Consider the following 15,924-nt stretch of genomic DNA (forward strand, 5'->3'; position numbering starts at 1 on the left):
AAATTTGTATCGTTTATTGTGGGCTACAAATCTATTGTCGCATTGCGTATGTTCTGTCCCTCACGAGCGCACGCAGTAGGCCACTTCTATAGGATCCTACCTTCTATGATGGACCTCAGTCAATCACTAGCGCTAGTAGCGCTACTGATTGATGCGGGCGAAAATAAAACCATTAATGGCATTAATAAAACGAGTACGACAGAGTACGAATACCGAATACGAGAACGTATTGGAGACATTGGAGTAATTCCAGAATGACAAGTTTGTGTTGTATTGTATATTGATTGTGCAATGAAAATGTATTTCGAATTGTTTACAATATATTAATATTCCGTTATGTATTAATTAATTGCAAAGAAAATGGGCCGAGGACTATGAACTAAGTACGTGCTCATTTGTGCATGCACAGTGTTGCGTAGTTTGTTTCTTGCTCATCATAGGCCATTGAAATAATGGTTGAGAACGGCGGTTCGAGCGGGGGCAGCGACAGCCCTAACGCGACTTGCGGGCGGTCGGGTCTGCTGGAGACGCTGGTGCGCGGGGTGTGGTACCGGGTGCACTGCTCCTTGGAGGACGACTACTTCAGTGTGTGCCTGGACGACGGGTACGATGCGACGACAACTCTCAATGGCACCCTCAACAATAACAATGTCGAAACACCCAACAGTGACTTCACGGAAGTGCCGGAAGCGATCGCGAATCAAAAACGACTAGTGCAAGTGGTTAAATCTGACAATAATGGGCTTGGAATATCAATTAAAGGTGGAATAGAAAACAATATGCCCATATTAATATCAAAAATATTCAAAGGTATGGCAGCAGACCTGACTGAACAGTTGTATGTTGGTGATGCTATCTTGTCAGTCAATGGAGAGGATCTTAAGGATGCTACACATGAAGAAGCTGTAAAGGCTCTGAAAAGAGCTGGCAAAATGGTTCAGTTGGAAGGTGAGTTGAGTTAAACCGAGGCATTTTGATTTTAATGAAATTAAACAAATTTCCATTGACCTCTGCTCTGCTGAGTTGGATATGCTAATATGACAGTGAATCAAGTTGAACAAGAAAGGTGGACAAAACCCTTATTGAATATTTATTATTATTATTATTATATATGAATGCACAGGCAGCTTAAAATAGCTGATACGTGCATATCAATGTCCTGCACTTGTGTTCTGTCCATTTGTAAAATGTTTGTGATTTAGAAAACATCACGATTTATATTTTTCTGAACCTTCTTAAGTCTTTATTCAAAGGGTACATACCCTCAATGAGTTATTTTTATTTTGGGGGAACACTTATTTTAATACCCAAGGGCCCTGTTGTGGATTAAGGACAGCCCTAAACTTCTTATTAATAGCAATTAGGATAACACTCCCCAAGACCTCCTGAAGACCTTGCTAGGCTTCGTGGAGGAGCTGGGGTGGTTAGAGTAGCGCTACCTCGTTTCACGCAAAATAGGCACATTGGATGTCGAGTTGCGGAAAATGCCCAGCAAAACTAACTAACTAACACTCCCCAAGCCGATTGGTCATCGTGGGGATTGCGACCAATACCCTTCTACAAACAAAATACACATCAAGCCGAAAAAGTGTTTAAATGTGAACAACACCATAAATGCAGAAACATGTAATAAATACAACAACAACAACAACACTATATTAAGAATAGCGTCATACAATACAAGATCCCTAAGATCAGAAGATAGATTAGAAGAGCTATGTTACGAATTAGACAAGGTCACATGGGATGTCCTTGGTCTTTCGGAGGTTCGAAGACAAGGAGAAGAATGTATCAAACTTCAGAAGACGAAGAAGAAAGAGACGACACAGAAACTTTTATTGGCAGATTCGGCTTCGGATCTAGAAACTCCCGCGGAGACATGCTGGTTAACTTTATAGAACAAGAAAAACTGTTTCATATGAGTTCATTTTTCGAAAAGAGACCTGCTAGGAAATGGACTTGGATATCTCCGGGAGGAAAATATAAAAACGAAATTGACTACATCTTCGGTAGCCATAAAAGTATTGTGCAAGATGTCAACGTCCTAAACAGCTTCTACACAGGAAGTGACCACCGTATACTCCGAGCTACTATATGCATCAATAAACGCTTGCAAAGGTATTCCTCCATAAGGGCAAAGAACAGAAAAGTCAATACAGTCCAACTCAACATGTGCAAAGATCAGTATCAACAACGGCTGACTCAAGAGCTAAGTCATTTAGACGATGACTGTGACCACGAAACAATTATTCACACCATACAAAATACTCTGTACAGGATTGCGCGAGACTTAACATCTAGACCAGCAAAAGTAAATCACCAAAAGTTTAGTACCGAGACCCGAGACCTGCTAGAAGAAAGGAGAACTCTACTAAACGAAGGCAAAGGGGGAACAGACTACTTTAAAAATCTTTGCACTAGAACTAGAAAGCAAGTTGAAGCAGATATTGAAGCATATCGGGAAAAAACTGTTAAGCATATAATAGACAAATATCAGGGTCCTAAGGTATTTCGTAGAGCTTTAAAACCAGGAATGCAGCAAATCACTAAACTCATAGATGAAAATAACCAACTTGGAATAGAGCTAGAGCAAATACTCGAAATAACACATAAATACTACTCAAAGTTATATACATCCCAAAACCCCAAACCAAGAGGAGTGGTGAAACGCAAAATTATGAACGTTGGCTCTGAAGATGTTCCGGAAATAACAACAAGCGAAATCGAACATGCTCTCAGTAAAATGAAAAATGGCAAATCACCCGGCAGTGATAACATTATTATTGAGATGGTAAAGGATGGAGGAGATAGAGTGACTGAACTACTTAAAACGGCCTTCAACAAATGCTTGGAGGAACAAACTATACCAGAGATCTGAAACTGTGCCACAGTCATCTTACTTCATAAGAAAGGAAATAAAGCAGATTTAAACAACTATCGCCCCATCAGTCTGCTCTCACACCTGTATAAACTCTTTACCAAGATCATTACTCTACGCCTTACCAAAAAACTTGACTCATATCAGCCAATGGAGCAAGCCGGATTTAAAAGTGGTAGCAGCACGTTGGATCATATATTGTCAATGAGAATCATTATAGAAAAGACGACTGAATATCAAATGCCTTTGTGGTTAGCATTTATAGATTATAAAAAAGCATTTGACAGTGTTGAGACATGGTCGGTCATAGAATCACTACAAAATGCACGCATAGATCACCGATATACTGCTCTAATCGAAAATATGTACAAAAGAGCCACCCTAAAAGTGAACTTACCCCCGCTGACCGAGCCAGTTCGGATTGAGAAGGGCGTACGACAAGGTGATACGCTTTCACCAAAACTGTTTACTCTGGTGCTAGAGGACATCTTAAAAAGCCTGAACTGGGAAAAGCGTGGATTGAATATATGGGGTAGTCGCTTGAATAATTTGCGGTTCGCTGATGATATTGTCTTGCTGGCAAGTGACCCCGCTGAACTTCAAAGCATGATCCAAGAACTCAGCGATGCTTCCATACGGTGTGGGCTGGAAATGAATCTAGACAAGACAAAAGTTATGACCAACACAGATGTCAAGGCGAATATCACAGTTAACCATACCGCCATCGAAACTGTCGATAAATACGTGTATTTGGGACAAGAGATAGTGACTGGAAAAAAGAACCAAACCAATGAGATCAACAGACGCGTACGACTAGCCTGGGCAGCCTATTCCAATCTCGAGTTTGCCTTCAAAATGAACCTTAAGGCCGAACAAAAAGCACGCATATTTGACCAATGTATCCTGCCTGTTCTCACTTATGGAGCTGAAACCTGGGTTTTCACCAAAGACATACTACGTAAATTGAGCGTTGCCCAGCGGGCGTTAGAGAGAAAATTGGTGGGGATCACATTGAGAGACCGTAAAACAAATGAATGGCTGAGACAACAGAGCAAAGTCAATGATGTTATAAAACGCGTAGCCAATTTGAAGTGGGAATGGGCTGGTCATATAGCACGGAAGACCGATTCGTGGAGCAAACGACTACTCGAGTGGCGACCATGGGGGGAAGAGCGTCCTCAAAGTAGACCCCAGATGCGCTGGGACGACGACATTAAGAAGACTGTGGGGAAACAGTGGCTCAAGTCGCACAGAACCGCGACGAATGGCGCAAAATGAAGGAGGCCTACACCCAAAGGGTAGAAAAAGGCTAAAGAGAGAGAGAGAGAGAGAGGATAAAATTTAAGGGAAGCTCTTGCATTTGATTGCGATTCATTTGCAAAGTTTCTCTGACTTTATGCACTGATTTTCAGCATTCTACACGGTTTAAAAAAGTTTACATACATGTACACAGTGTTTTGAGTGTTGATTTTAGTAGGTATTTTAAATTTAGGGGTCATTCATCGAGGGTTCCATACTTTTTAGTATTCGTTGTTATAGTGGCAACAGAAATACATCATCTGTGAAAATTTTAACTGTCTATCACGGTTCATGAGATACAGCCTGGTGACAGATAGACAGACAGACAGACGGACAGTGGAGTCTTAGTAATAGGGTTCCGTTTTTACCCTTTGGGTAACCCTTCATTATTTTATCTTATATTATCTTTATCTTATAATTTCGGGGGCCCTTACAGATACATTTCGACCCATAGGGATCTTTTGTGCAGTTACCCCCTAGGAAAGATCCGTCCGCTACTCAAGAGCTTTCCCCACCATCTCCATATGCCGAATGATGGACCTTATGGGTAGCGTTTTGAATTCCTTTGGTTCCAGATAGCCTGTTCCAAAGTCCTTCATTCTTTGTCTGGCGAGGGTGTGACATTCACACATAAGGTGTTCTATTGTCTCTTCCTCTTTGCCACACATACAACAATCGGTGTTGTCAGCGTGCCCCATCTTGGCCAGGATTCCCTTGACCCCGTAATGGCCAGTAAACACCCCCGTTATTATTTGGAGTTGCCGTTTGCTAAGTTTCCAAAGTTTTTTGCTCCAACCAGAGTCTACCCCTTGTATAAAGAGCTTTGAGTGCTTTAGACCCGTCAGACTGTCCCATTCTTCCTGGTGTTTGGTCTTAGTAAGGTCTTTGATAGCCGTTGTGATGGTTCCCTGTGAGAGCCCCACGAATGGTTCCGGACCTATAAGGTTGTTTGCAGATCCGGCTCTGGCAAGTTCACCTGCATTTTCATTGCCTATGAATCCCTCGTGCCCTGGGATCTATACCAGTTGCACTTTGTTTTGCCTTCCAAGCTTGTTCAGAGCTTGGATGCCATTGTATACCAGTCTAGAGTCCACTCTGGGCGCCTTAAGCGCTTTGAGTGCAGCTTGACTGTCGCTGAGTATATAGATATTCTTCCCTTGGGTTTGCCTAACTATATTCTCATGTACACAGGCAATTATAGCGTATGTCTCGGCTTGGAAGACAGTGGCGTAATTGCCCATGCTTATGCTACTACTAAAGTCATTTGCATAAATGCCTGCCCCAGTACCAGAATCTGTCTTGGACCCGTCTGTGTACCATATTATGTCATTTTCATCAGACATTGGTGCTTCAAGACCTTCGGTCCATTCAGCCCATGTTGGAACTTTAACATTAAAATTCTTACGGAACACAAACTTGGGTTGCATCTTATCGCAGCCCATATTCGTAATCCTTTTCATGAAATTGTCACATTCCATGTTTGTGTGTTTAGTCTTTGGCTTGCTATCGCTCCAGAGGGCTGTCAAAGCCAGCCTGTGTAACGATTTCCGCGCCTCAGATTGTATCACTAGGTGTAGCGGCGGGAGGTCTAGTAGTACCTCCATCGCTGCTGTTGGCGTCGTTCTAAACGCGCCAGTAATAGCCATACACGCCGTTCATTGTATTTTCGTAAGGGCATCCCTGCCCTGCATCTGCTCTTTAGTGTCCTTGGCCACCATGCCAGGCATCCGTACAGAATGATAGGTCTTACCATCATGGTATAGATCCATCTCAGTACCTTTGGGTTTAAACCCCACGTTTTGCCATATGCCGTTCTACACATTCCAAACACCCTCAGTGCCTTGGTTAACCCTAAAAAAATGGACTATAAAAAACTTAATAAATCATATTTCTCAATTTTGTTGTTCTATTTGTTTCCCTGTTTGCGTCTCTGTACTGGCTATGGTGCTCATTCATCTAGATTGATCAATTAACTCTAATAAAAGTTGTGGCAATTGGAGCTTGATGAGGTCACTGTAAATGCTTTCATTAATTACAGTATGTCGGGAGAATATATTTGAAGTTACTATGTGGAAAGGGGCATAAATAAAAATATTAAATACTATTTTCTCATTGGATCCAAAAAATTAGTTAAAAATAAAGATTAATTTAAAACAACAAACCACAACAGACAACAAAATAATTTAAAACAACAAACTAAATGTGTTAACAAACATGCTTTTTGCATATGAATTTTTGCCATGTGGCCGCTATAGAATACAATACTTATACTGTCCTTGACAAGGAGGTTGAATCGTGATCACTAATCGAATCTGGGGGCACGGTAGTGCCCCCGCCAAGTCGAGCAAAACAAAGAGGCACGGCCGTACCATCCTTTTCTCGAAGCCACTCAGGCCATTTTCAACATTCTGTAATTTTGTCATCGTTTATGCTCGAACCCTGAATTTTCAGTAACATATAGAGCGTAACATGATTTAGATATATACTCAATAACATGTAATTTTAACATGTAGTTTAAGAATTGCATGTCAAAGTTCCTTAGTAGAGGCAAACAGGCATAATGGAAAGCAGTTACCATAGCCAATGGACGTCTGCAAATAGATAAAGTTTTTTGTATGAGGATCCAAAAGAGGCCAACAAATTGCAATAGAAATATGGATATGAAACCCTAAACTATACATACCTGGTGGCTGTTTATTGGTACCTAAGCAGTAAAATATTTAAAATGTTGAAAATTTTTGAGCAGTTGAAACGCTCATAATTTTTGGCGCGAATTCGACAGCGTGATAACGTCACACGTTGGACGGTCCAACTGACGTTTTCTACTAATGACACTTAGGCCCCATTCACACGAGAGCTTAAAAAGCGTTGCGTGATGACGCACCTATAAATAAGAGCAAGAAAGCGATATCTCTTTCTCGCGTTTACTTATGGGTGCGTCACACACGCGACGCTTTTTAAGCTCTCGTGCGTATGGCGCCTCGTATTATTTTAAGCAATTAAATAATAATTTAATAACGGAAATGCATTTGTAACATGATATAACGGTAACAAACATACGAATAAAAAAAAAATCGTTCAAATATACCCTTCATGCATGAGGCTAATTTCCGTAACAAAAATCCGAGGCGCACTCGCCAGTCCTGGTTTTTTTGGGTGTTTAGTAAGATTTCGTTTTATTTCTTCTTTCACCATTTATTCATCATACTTATAACATTCTAGTGAAGTACCTCCGCGAAGTGACGCCATACTTCCGTAAGGCGTCAATCATAAGCGAGGTGGGATGGGAGCTGCAGCGCGGCTATATGGCGGAGGCGCCGCCGTCGCCGCCCTCGCCGCGCCGCCGTCGCGCCGATACACGCTACGTGCCGTTGTTGATGGCCTGCGTGGCCAAGAATCTGCGCCACCACGATCCAGGTAAATACTAATTAAATTCATTCCATTCAATAGCATTCAGCATAGATCATCAACTCCTCAGAAATACCAAAGTCTGCTTTTTTGTATTGCTGTTGATGCCCCAAATAAATAAAATAAAATAAATAAAATAATATATTTTGGTTGTTATTAAACAAACAGTGGCTTGTTATACCCTGCCTATAGTGGCGCCCTCTAAAATTCTCCTTTCCCCAAGTTTTTGTTTATTTTGGATATATTTTGCATATCAATACACTAGACAGTACAGGAGAATTGAGCTGCATGCCTAGTCCGGTATAATATACAGGGGGGTCATAGCTGAGGTATACCTATTAGAATTTTTTTAGCCATGTGTCTTAGGGTGGTATTCCAACTGTCTAATATTTGATCAGATTTGTATTTGTGTCTCACATTTTGCTTAATGAGAGAGTGAAACGTAATGCACATTTGATCAAATATTCAATTTTTTTTTAATTTAAAATTTAAGATATGTTAGCAAAGTAGTGAGTGAGTACACCAACAAAACACAGGTTTTGGGTTTGATTTTCAGTAAGTAGGTAATTCCAAGTTAATGGGTAATCACAAAAAAGTGCATGTAAAATGAGGTAACGTCAGAACAGAGTAGAGTAGAGTGAATAAGTTTGCACCGTTTCAGAGGATCGCACGATCGAGGTGTATTCGCCGGACGGCGTGCACGCGCTGGCGCTGCGTGCGGGCGACGCGGCGAGTGCGGCGGGCTGGCACCGCGCGCTGCACGCGGCGGCGCGGCGGGCGGCGCGCGCGGCGCTGGCGCGGGCGCGGCCCGGGCTCCGCTCGCTGCTCGGCGACGTGCGCTACGCCGGCTGGCTGGCGCGCCGCCCCGCCATGGACCATGTCAGTGTTTCTTTTAACCCGTGGAGCGCCCTACGGTCACACGTTTGTCCGTAATTAGTATAGAGTTCCATACTACTGTGAAACTGGAGCGCTCCAGGGTCAATGCCGAAACCCGACGGTTTCTGTCTGATGTCGTATATTTTGTAGCAGTTTCGGTGCAGCACTGATCCGTAAAGGGATCTGTATATCCGATTCTGGCTGAAATGTTTACCAACGAGGTCGTCAGTGTTTCTCTTATCGGTTTCTAACAAAGCTTTTATTTATATATTATATTGTTTCAATTTTTAAGCTTTTCTGTTCAGAGTAGATTTTTGAAAGACGACGATAATTCATGTGGTTATTTTTCTAGTCTAAAAGTCTTTGAATAATTTAATTTCTACTTTACAGATCAGCGCATCTGGTGGCTCCGACAGTTCCGACGAAGCCGAAGGATGGCAGCCCACCTTTGTAGCTATCACGGACCGAGAATTAAGGTACATTTATTTCATATATTCCATATAATAGGTAGGTATATTAAAAACATTTATTGAAGCAAACATGCGAGGAAACTCGCAGCGCGTTTAAACTAGACGTAACATAAGTGACTTATTCCTGTGACTAGTACTATTATACTAGTGTCCATTGGCCGTCTAAGGGTCGGTTGCACCTTGCACCAAACTGTTCGTCATCATTAAAGAGTTCTTGTATGGAAAGTTTCATAGTAAACCGCTGCGGCGCGCCGGGTGTCTTTGATCAGTCTGTCAAGTGCGGATGGTGCGACTGGCACTAAATGAGCCCTACCGCTTGACAAATGGGTGCGCAACAACGCAAGTCGTGTTAAGGGGTCAGGGCCGAACCCCTAGTGAACCTGTTTGTAATGCGTACAGGTTGTACGAGGCGGCGCCGTGGTCGGCGGAGGCGTGGATGGCGGCGGGCGAGGTGCTGGGGCTGGCGGCCACGCGGCTGGCGTGGTGGCGGCGCGGGTTGTGCGCCGGCGCGGCGGCGCTGGGCGTGCGCGCGGGCACGCCGGCCGGGCTGGCGGTGCGCGCGCTGCGCGCCGACACGCCGCACGACCTGGCCGCCGTCGCCGGCGCGCTCGTAGACGGCGCGCACCGCGCCGTGCGCGCGCAGCCAGAGTTCACCTTCCGTAAGATCTTAACTACTCACTAAGGATTCTACCAAACGTTTGACCGTCGACTCGCTGTGACTCATTTATTTATACACGCGTCGTGTATTTAACTTGGTAAAATTGAAAATTTTCCAAAATTCGATCATTTTCAAAAAAAAATTTATCTTTAAAAAAAATTGTAGAGCTGTTTTTTTTTATAATTTACACTTTTACAGTTTCGGTCTACTAGATATATGTTTGAAATGGGTTCCGCACGCAACTTCCTCTGATAGAAACTATCCTATGATTCCTATGTCTGTTCTCGGGAAGCAAAGTATCTTCATATTGAATTTAATTTCAATCGGTTCAGCGTGTTAAGCGTGAAGGAGTAACAGACAGACGGACAGAGGTACATTGACATATATAATTTATAATATGAGTTGTGATTAGTGAGGACGATATATGTATTGCAGGTTGCCGGTTCCGGGGCTTGTGCGCGCGGCTGTCGCTGGGCGCGGGCGGCGTGTGCGTGTGGGAGGCGGCGGGCTCGCTGGGCCGCGGCGGCGCACGCGCGCTGTACCGCCGCCCGCTGCACGCGCTCAAGGCCTCCGCCGACGACGACCGCTCCGCGCTGTGGCTGCACTTCACGGACGACGACACCGTGGTCAGTACTGTCTGTCTGTCTCTAGCCCGACGACAGTCGCCAACGACGACAGCCCGAAAACAATGTAGTCTAAGGATCGGTTGCACCAACTGTTTGTGATCGTTAAAGAGTGCGCTAAATTTCATTGTATGGAAAGTTTCATAGTAAACCGCCGCGGCGCGCCGGTTGACGTTGATCAGTCTGTTAAGTGCGGATGGTGCAACTGGCACTAAGTTGTTTAAACTTCAACGCAAGCTGCCACGTTACGAGACGTAAGCACGCAATAGTCATGGTTCTCTCAAAATAGTGGGTGGTGGGTGGTGGTATTCAACAATATACTAGTCGCCGTACTGCCTGAAAATGTACGGTTTATTCTTAAGTCTAGGTTATTGCTGCTGAATAAATAAAGACGGCATTTACTACACGTATTAATACATACTAATAATAATTTTCAAAATCATTTGTGATATTAAATACGGATGAAGCCGAGGTTGAAAGAATTATCGTGAGCCTAAAAGACGATTCCGCGGTTGGTTGGGATGGCATCTTGAACAAAATAATAAAGACATTCAGAGATATCCTGGTTCCACCGCTCACACACATATTTCAAGAGTGCATCTCTGAAGGAATATTTCCTAAATGTCTAAAAAAAACCGTTGTAATCCCTGTCTGTAGCAAAGTTCAAGTAACAAATTATAGACCGATTTCTCTTTTACCAACGACATCAAACAGTTTGGTTTTAGGTCCAAGTTATCAACCGCAGATGCTGTACACGAATTTACTGACTATTTAGTTCAGGAATTAGACAAGGGTAACAAATGTCTATGTTCTGGGGCAAAGCGAATTCGACACTTGTTATTCCTTCGCACAAAGCGATTTACGGGAAACAAAAAATTAATGAGGTTATGGAATTTAGTTGCTCATATGAAATTTGTCCTCAGGAACTGGATATGGAGGGCAGTCCGAAGCCGGCCGTGTTCATCCTGCACAACCTGCTGTCCGCGCGCGTGCACGCGCTGCCCGAGGACTCTGCGCAGCCGCTATAACCGCACCGCTAAACATCTGTGAGTCACTCCCACTATTACCGACCTACTATTCCACCGGCGGGGCGGCAATTCTGTACTACGCAGGAATTACGCAGGATTTTCATTCAGCTCGTTAGATGTTGTAGTTATTACGATCTCGGAAAAATGCCGAGAAATCTTCAAACAGAATCTCGAATAAATAATACTCCTTCGATTTTTTTCTTGTTTGTTATGTTTATGTGAGACTTTAAAAATCTTGTTATAATTAAATACGATTTTGGTGTGCATAGTGATCAACATTGATGTTGGTCGCGGACGATGGCCGACAGGCCGCTTTAGTGCAATTATGGTAAATATTAATGTATTTTACGAAATAGGAAGCACAACTAGTGCTCAGTTAAGGATACTCCCTTTACTCCCTCTCCCTTACTAATTTCAATGATATAGGGGTCAACGGTAATTGAAGGGTTTTTTGGAAGTGGTAACTATTAGGAACAAACGCTCGGTATTATATTATGCCGTAGTAAAACTGGTAAATGCTATTGTGCCATGGTTTTATGTTATCTGTTTTGAAATTATGATATAGTTATCACATACTCATGTTCCCCTGGTTTTAAAATAAAATGGCATGTATACACATACAACAAACATGTCATGATAATTTTTTTTAGTAAAATGGAGGAGCGGATTCAAAGTACGTAATATTTTCTAACCTTAAACCGAGGCAAGGTACGCAATATTAATTTGGATTATTGTCCCAATACAACACTTTATACTCTATTTCGAATTCAAAATTCATAGTATTGAAATAAATGGTAGCCACATACACACCTTTTTGGTGTAATAAGAAACTTACTTTTATAAGAAGAACGAAACATGTCGGACCTTATGCAAAATAATCGAAACTTATTTATTCTGCCTATCAAAGCTTTCTTATTAAGTGATTTATATCTTAGTACTTTTATATACAATATCTAAGCTGTAAATAGCTATTATACTTTCTAAATCTTTACATTTCCCTATTTAAGGTAATTGGTTTGCTTTAATATTTGTAGTGTTCAATCTTAAGATATAAGACGACATATAAACTAGGCTAATTTTTATTATGGTTAAGATTAATGTGTAGTGACGTAGCGAAGTCATTTGAATAACGACAGGCAATATTTAAGGTGATAAAAAAGGTTAGAAATATTTATTTTATTACCACATTTACGTATGTCATATTTTGTAAGCGTACAATATGTAACAGAACAAATGTATCGGATTCTTTTTATAACTAAGAGTCCCGGTGTTGCCGGTGTTTATTGGATCGTACCTACTCCTCTCTTTCAACGCCTTTTTTCTAGTTATAAGTATTTATACTCTTTACCTATTGGAAATTAAAAACAATGTAATGATTATGTTATATTAATATTTACTTTACCTTCTCGAAATATTGTTTCGTAAATTGTGAATCTCGCAGCTGTTTGGTTAAGGCTTTAATTTTAGACAACCGAAGAGGCGTAATTGTATTGTTATTTGTTATTATTAATAAATTTATATTTTACATAATTATTATAAATCAATTGATTCGATGATGTGTATAGGCTGGATTGTTATTAGCCTATTAGTATGTGTTTACGTTATCCACAGTATCAACAACAATACGTATACAGTACCGTTGGTATGGATACGTTACTTATAAAAATCTATACTTCTGAGTAATTAATTACGTACAGAATGACAATTAGGGATGTGTGCCTTTGTAAATGAATTCATCTTTGCAGTGTTAAGGGGCCCACTGATTACCAGTCCGCCAGACGATATCGGCCTGTCAGTTGTTCGGAACTGTAAAATTTTAGTTCTAACTGACAGGCTGCTATCGTCCGGCGGACTGATAATCAGTAGGCCCCATTAAAGCATTATAAGCCATAGTCCCGCCGACAACAAAGAAATGCTCAAATTATTGTCCACGGCTACTCTTAAGGGGCCCACTGATTATCAGTCCGCCGGTCGATATCAGCCTGTCAATTAGAACAAAAAGTTGAGAGTTCCAAACAACTGACAGGCTGATATCGTCCGGCGGACTGGTAATCAGTGGGCCCCTTCAGAAAAATATCTGTTAATATGTGTCAAGTCAGGGCCAGTCGCAGTATTATTATCAGGTGTATTCATTGACTATACTATTTTAAGATTAATAAAAAATAAGTTTGAGTAATACGGTTAAAGCTGTATTGATTTTAAGGTGAATATGAATACCTTGAGATCTGAACGAACCAACAAACTACATGGTTGGCGCAAAGAAAGACTAACGTGTATGCGCAACCCTACACAGTCACACCATTGTGTGTGTCAATTATTGATGTGAATCATGTGACAAGTGGCGATGCAAAAGTTTTTTCGATGAATGTGGTCGTAAGTGGACTTAAAGGCGAGAGTAGGATCCTTGAAAGTTATTAACAAGTGCTCACCATAAAATAGCTAGTCATCAATGTAACGTTACATCACAAATGCCACCATGACTCTAGTCTCATAACTAAACCTGCCTGGTTTATTGACATGATACAGTACCAGTCAATAACATGTCACCTGAATCTTAAAACCATTGCCTATTAGTATTTTCTATCGAACGACAAGACAAGGTACACAGAAAAGTGAAATTCAAAGTACCAGAAAAACGCTTTCTATTCCGGATCGCAAATGAATAGGTTATTTTTCTACGAAGGCACGTTCCATCATAAACCTCTGTATTCGCTTCACGTCACGCGGTATTAACGGCTAAGCGTAAGCAATTGAATTTAAAAAAAAAAACCGCCCAAGTGCGAGTCGGACTCGCCCACCGAGGGTTCCGTACTTTTTAGTATTTGTTGTTAAAGCGGTAACAGAAATACATCATCTGTGAAAATTACAATTGTCTAGCTATCACGGTTTGTGAGCTACAGCCTGGTGACGGACAGACGGACAGCGGAGTCTTAGTAATAGGGTCCCGTTTTTACCCTTTGGGTACGGAACCCTAAAAATGAATGTATCATATCTTCACGTAGATCGATAGTTAGGACTTCTTTGAGGTCGAACAAGGAATGAAGGTAAAATGAATAGATTATGTAAAAAAAAAATACACAGGTGACATATTATTCGCCCTTACTGTTCATTCCAGTAATACTTGCCCACTTATCTATCCCTGTAACTGCTGACTGAAATACCTACTCTTAAATTTAGACGCATTAAATTGCGTCAACTTGGTGGATGCTTTGTAGAACGACTTATCAGCGAACGGTCTCATTGCGAAGAGTCTCGACCAACACCTTGAGAGATTCTCGCTAGGTGGTTGCATCAAGGGTCAGATGCAGAAGGCGGTGATCTTGGACACGGCGCGGATAGTCCGCCGGTTCCTCTCTGCGGCTTATTATTATTATTACATTTTAGTTCGAGCAGCTATCGCATTATGTTCACGTGTGTTGTTGAAATTGTACTGTTAGTGTTTTGATTTTGTGTTAAATACGTGATGTTTCACAGCTATTTTTAATCGATTGTTTACTTCAATATAATACCCATGTACCTATTTGGTTTAAGACATTAGACATTCAAGCTTTTACTTGTACGTACAGTTGCAGACTGTACGTGTTTATGTACACAACGTGTTCTCCAAATTGTGTGGGCATACCGATAATATGCAAGTACAGTCGCCATCAGATATATCGGAGCTGGCGAGGTGGTCAAAATATCTCGTGTATTTTGACCACCTCGGCAGCTCCGATATATCTGATGGCGACTGTACAAGCTTTGGTTAGTCATAAGTTTATGCTCATAACTAAGTTACCATGACAAGAATTCCATATTTAAACGTTGTAACTTGTAGTGAAGTTCTAAAACGACCTCGGGACTATGATGTTGATGTCATATAATGGCCCTTTATAAAGAAAAGTAATTATTTAAAGTTACAATATGTTAATCAGGGCCGTGTTGCATAATAAGCTACAACTAATATTACAAGCGTAACTCCTTTTCAAATTCCACTTATTAGAAAAGGAGTTCCGCTTGTAATATTAGTTGTAGTTTATTATGCATCACGGCCCAGGTCAGGTCTTTAATGTAAGTAATTTGAATCTTAGAAAGTACCTACTATTATACTTCTACTAATCTCAGACATATAAACTATTATTATAAATAAAAGAAATGCAACAAGATTACGTGTCATCAGTTTGGCAGGTGCACTAGATGGCATTACAATGATAACAGTTTACAATAGGAATGTTTACAGTAGCGCATTTCTTTTTAATAGAAAGAAAGAAAGAGAGATATAACATGTATTTATTTAACGCCACCAGTTAGTAAATCAAAAACACACACATGTAAAACAAAAACAGATTCGAAGCTAAAATAGGACCTCCATTCAGCACAATGCCGCGGCGCTGAATTTCAGTGGGGACACGACTTATAAGTTATAAACTATGAATAATTATTGGCGACACAAAAACATACCTACTTACGGCTCGGCCACGACATTGCCTGACTGGCGACGGCGGCGGCGGCAATTATAGGTTGGAGCGAGACAGCGATCGGACCCTCATTCCCATAAAAAATGTTACAACGTACACCTAACAAAACAAAACCTTAAATTGTAAAAAAAAAACTACAATTAATCTAAATAAATCTAACTTACACTAAGCCTAAAATAAAAATCATAATAGTGTCTTTCAGTGATTACTTGTCAGTTGACATTGAC

The 15,924-nt window shown here is 41.3% G+C and overlaps 2 protein-coding genes across 2 annotated transcripts in view; both read left to right on the top strand.

The window, feature by feature from the left end:
- The window catches only part of LOC134743612 (E3 ubiquitin-protein ligase TRIM9), a 381,810-nt gene that overhangs the window by 175,735 nt on the left and 190,151 nt on the right, over positions 1–15,924 (top strand). The window lies entirely within an intron of this gene.
- LOC134743138 (beta-1-syntrophin) lies at positions 217–14,894 on the top strand. The gene is made up of 7 exons (XM_063676484.1): positions 217–948; positions 7,400–7,594; positions 8,247–8,464; positions 8,852–8,937; positions 9,331–9,590; positions 10,025–10,215; positions 11,136–14,894. The coding sequence occupies exons 1-7, from the start codon at positions 453–455 to the stop codon at positions 11,238–11,240; spliced, it is 1,551 nt and encodes a 516-aa protein (XP_063532554.1). The 5' UTR covers positions 217–452; the 3' UTR covers positions 11,241–14,894.

This window comes from Cydia strobilella, chromosome 1, assembly GCF_947568885.1.
Source record: "Cydia strobilella chromosome 1, ilCydStro3.1, whole genome shotgun sequence".
In the NCBI taxonomy this organism is placed as follows: Eukaryota; Metazoa; Arthropoda; class Insecta; order Lepidoptera; family Tortricidae; genus Cydia; species Cydia strobilella.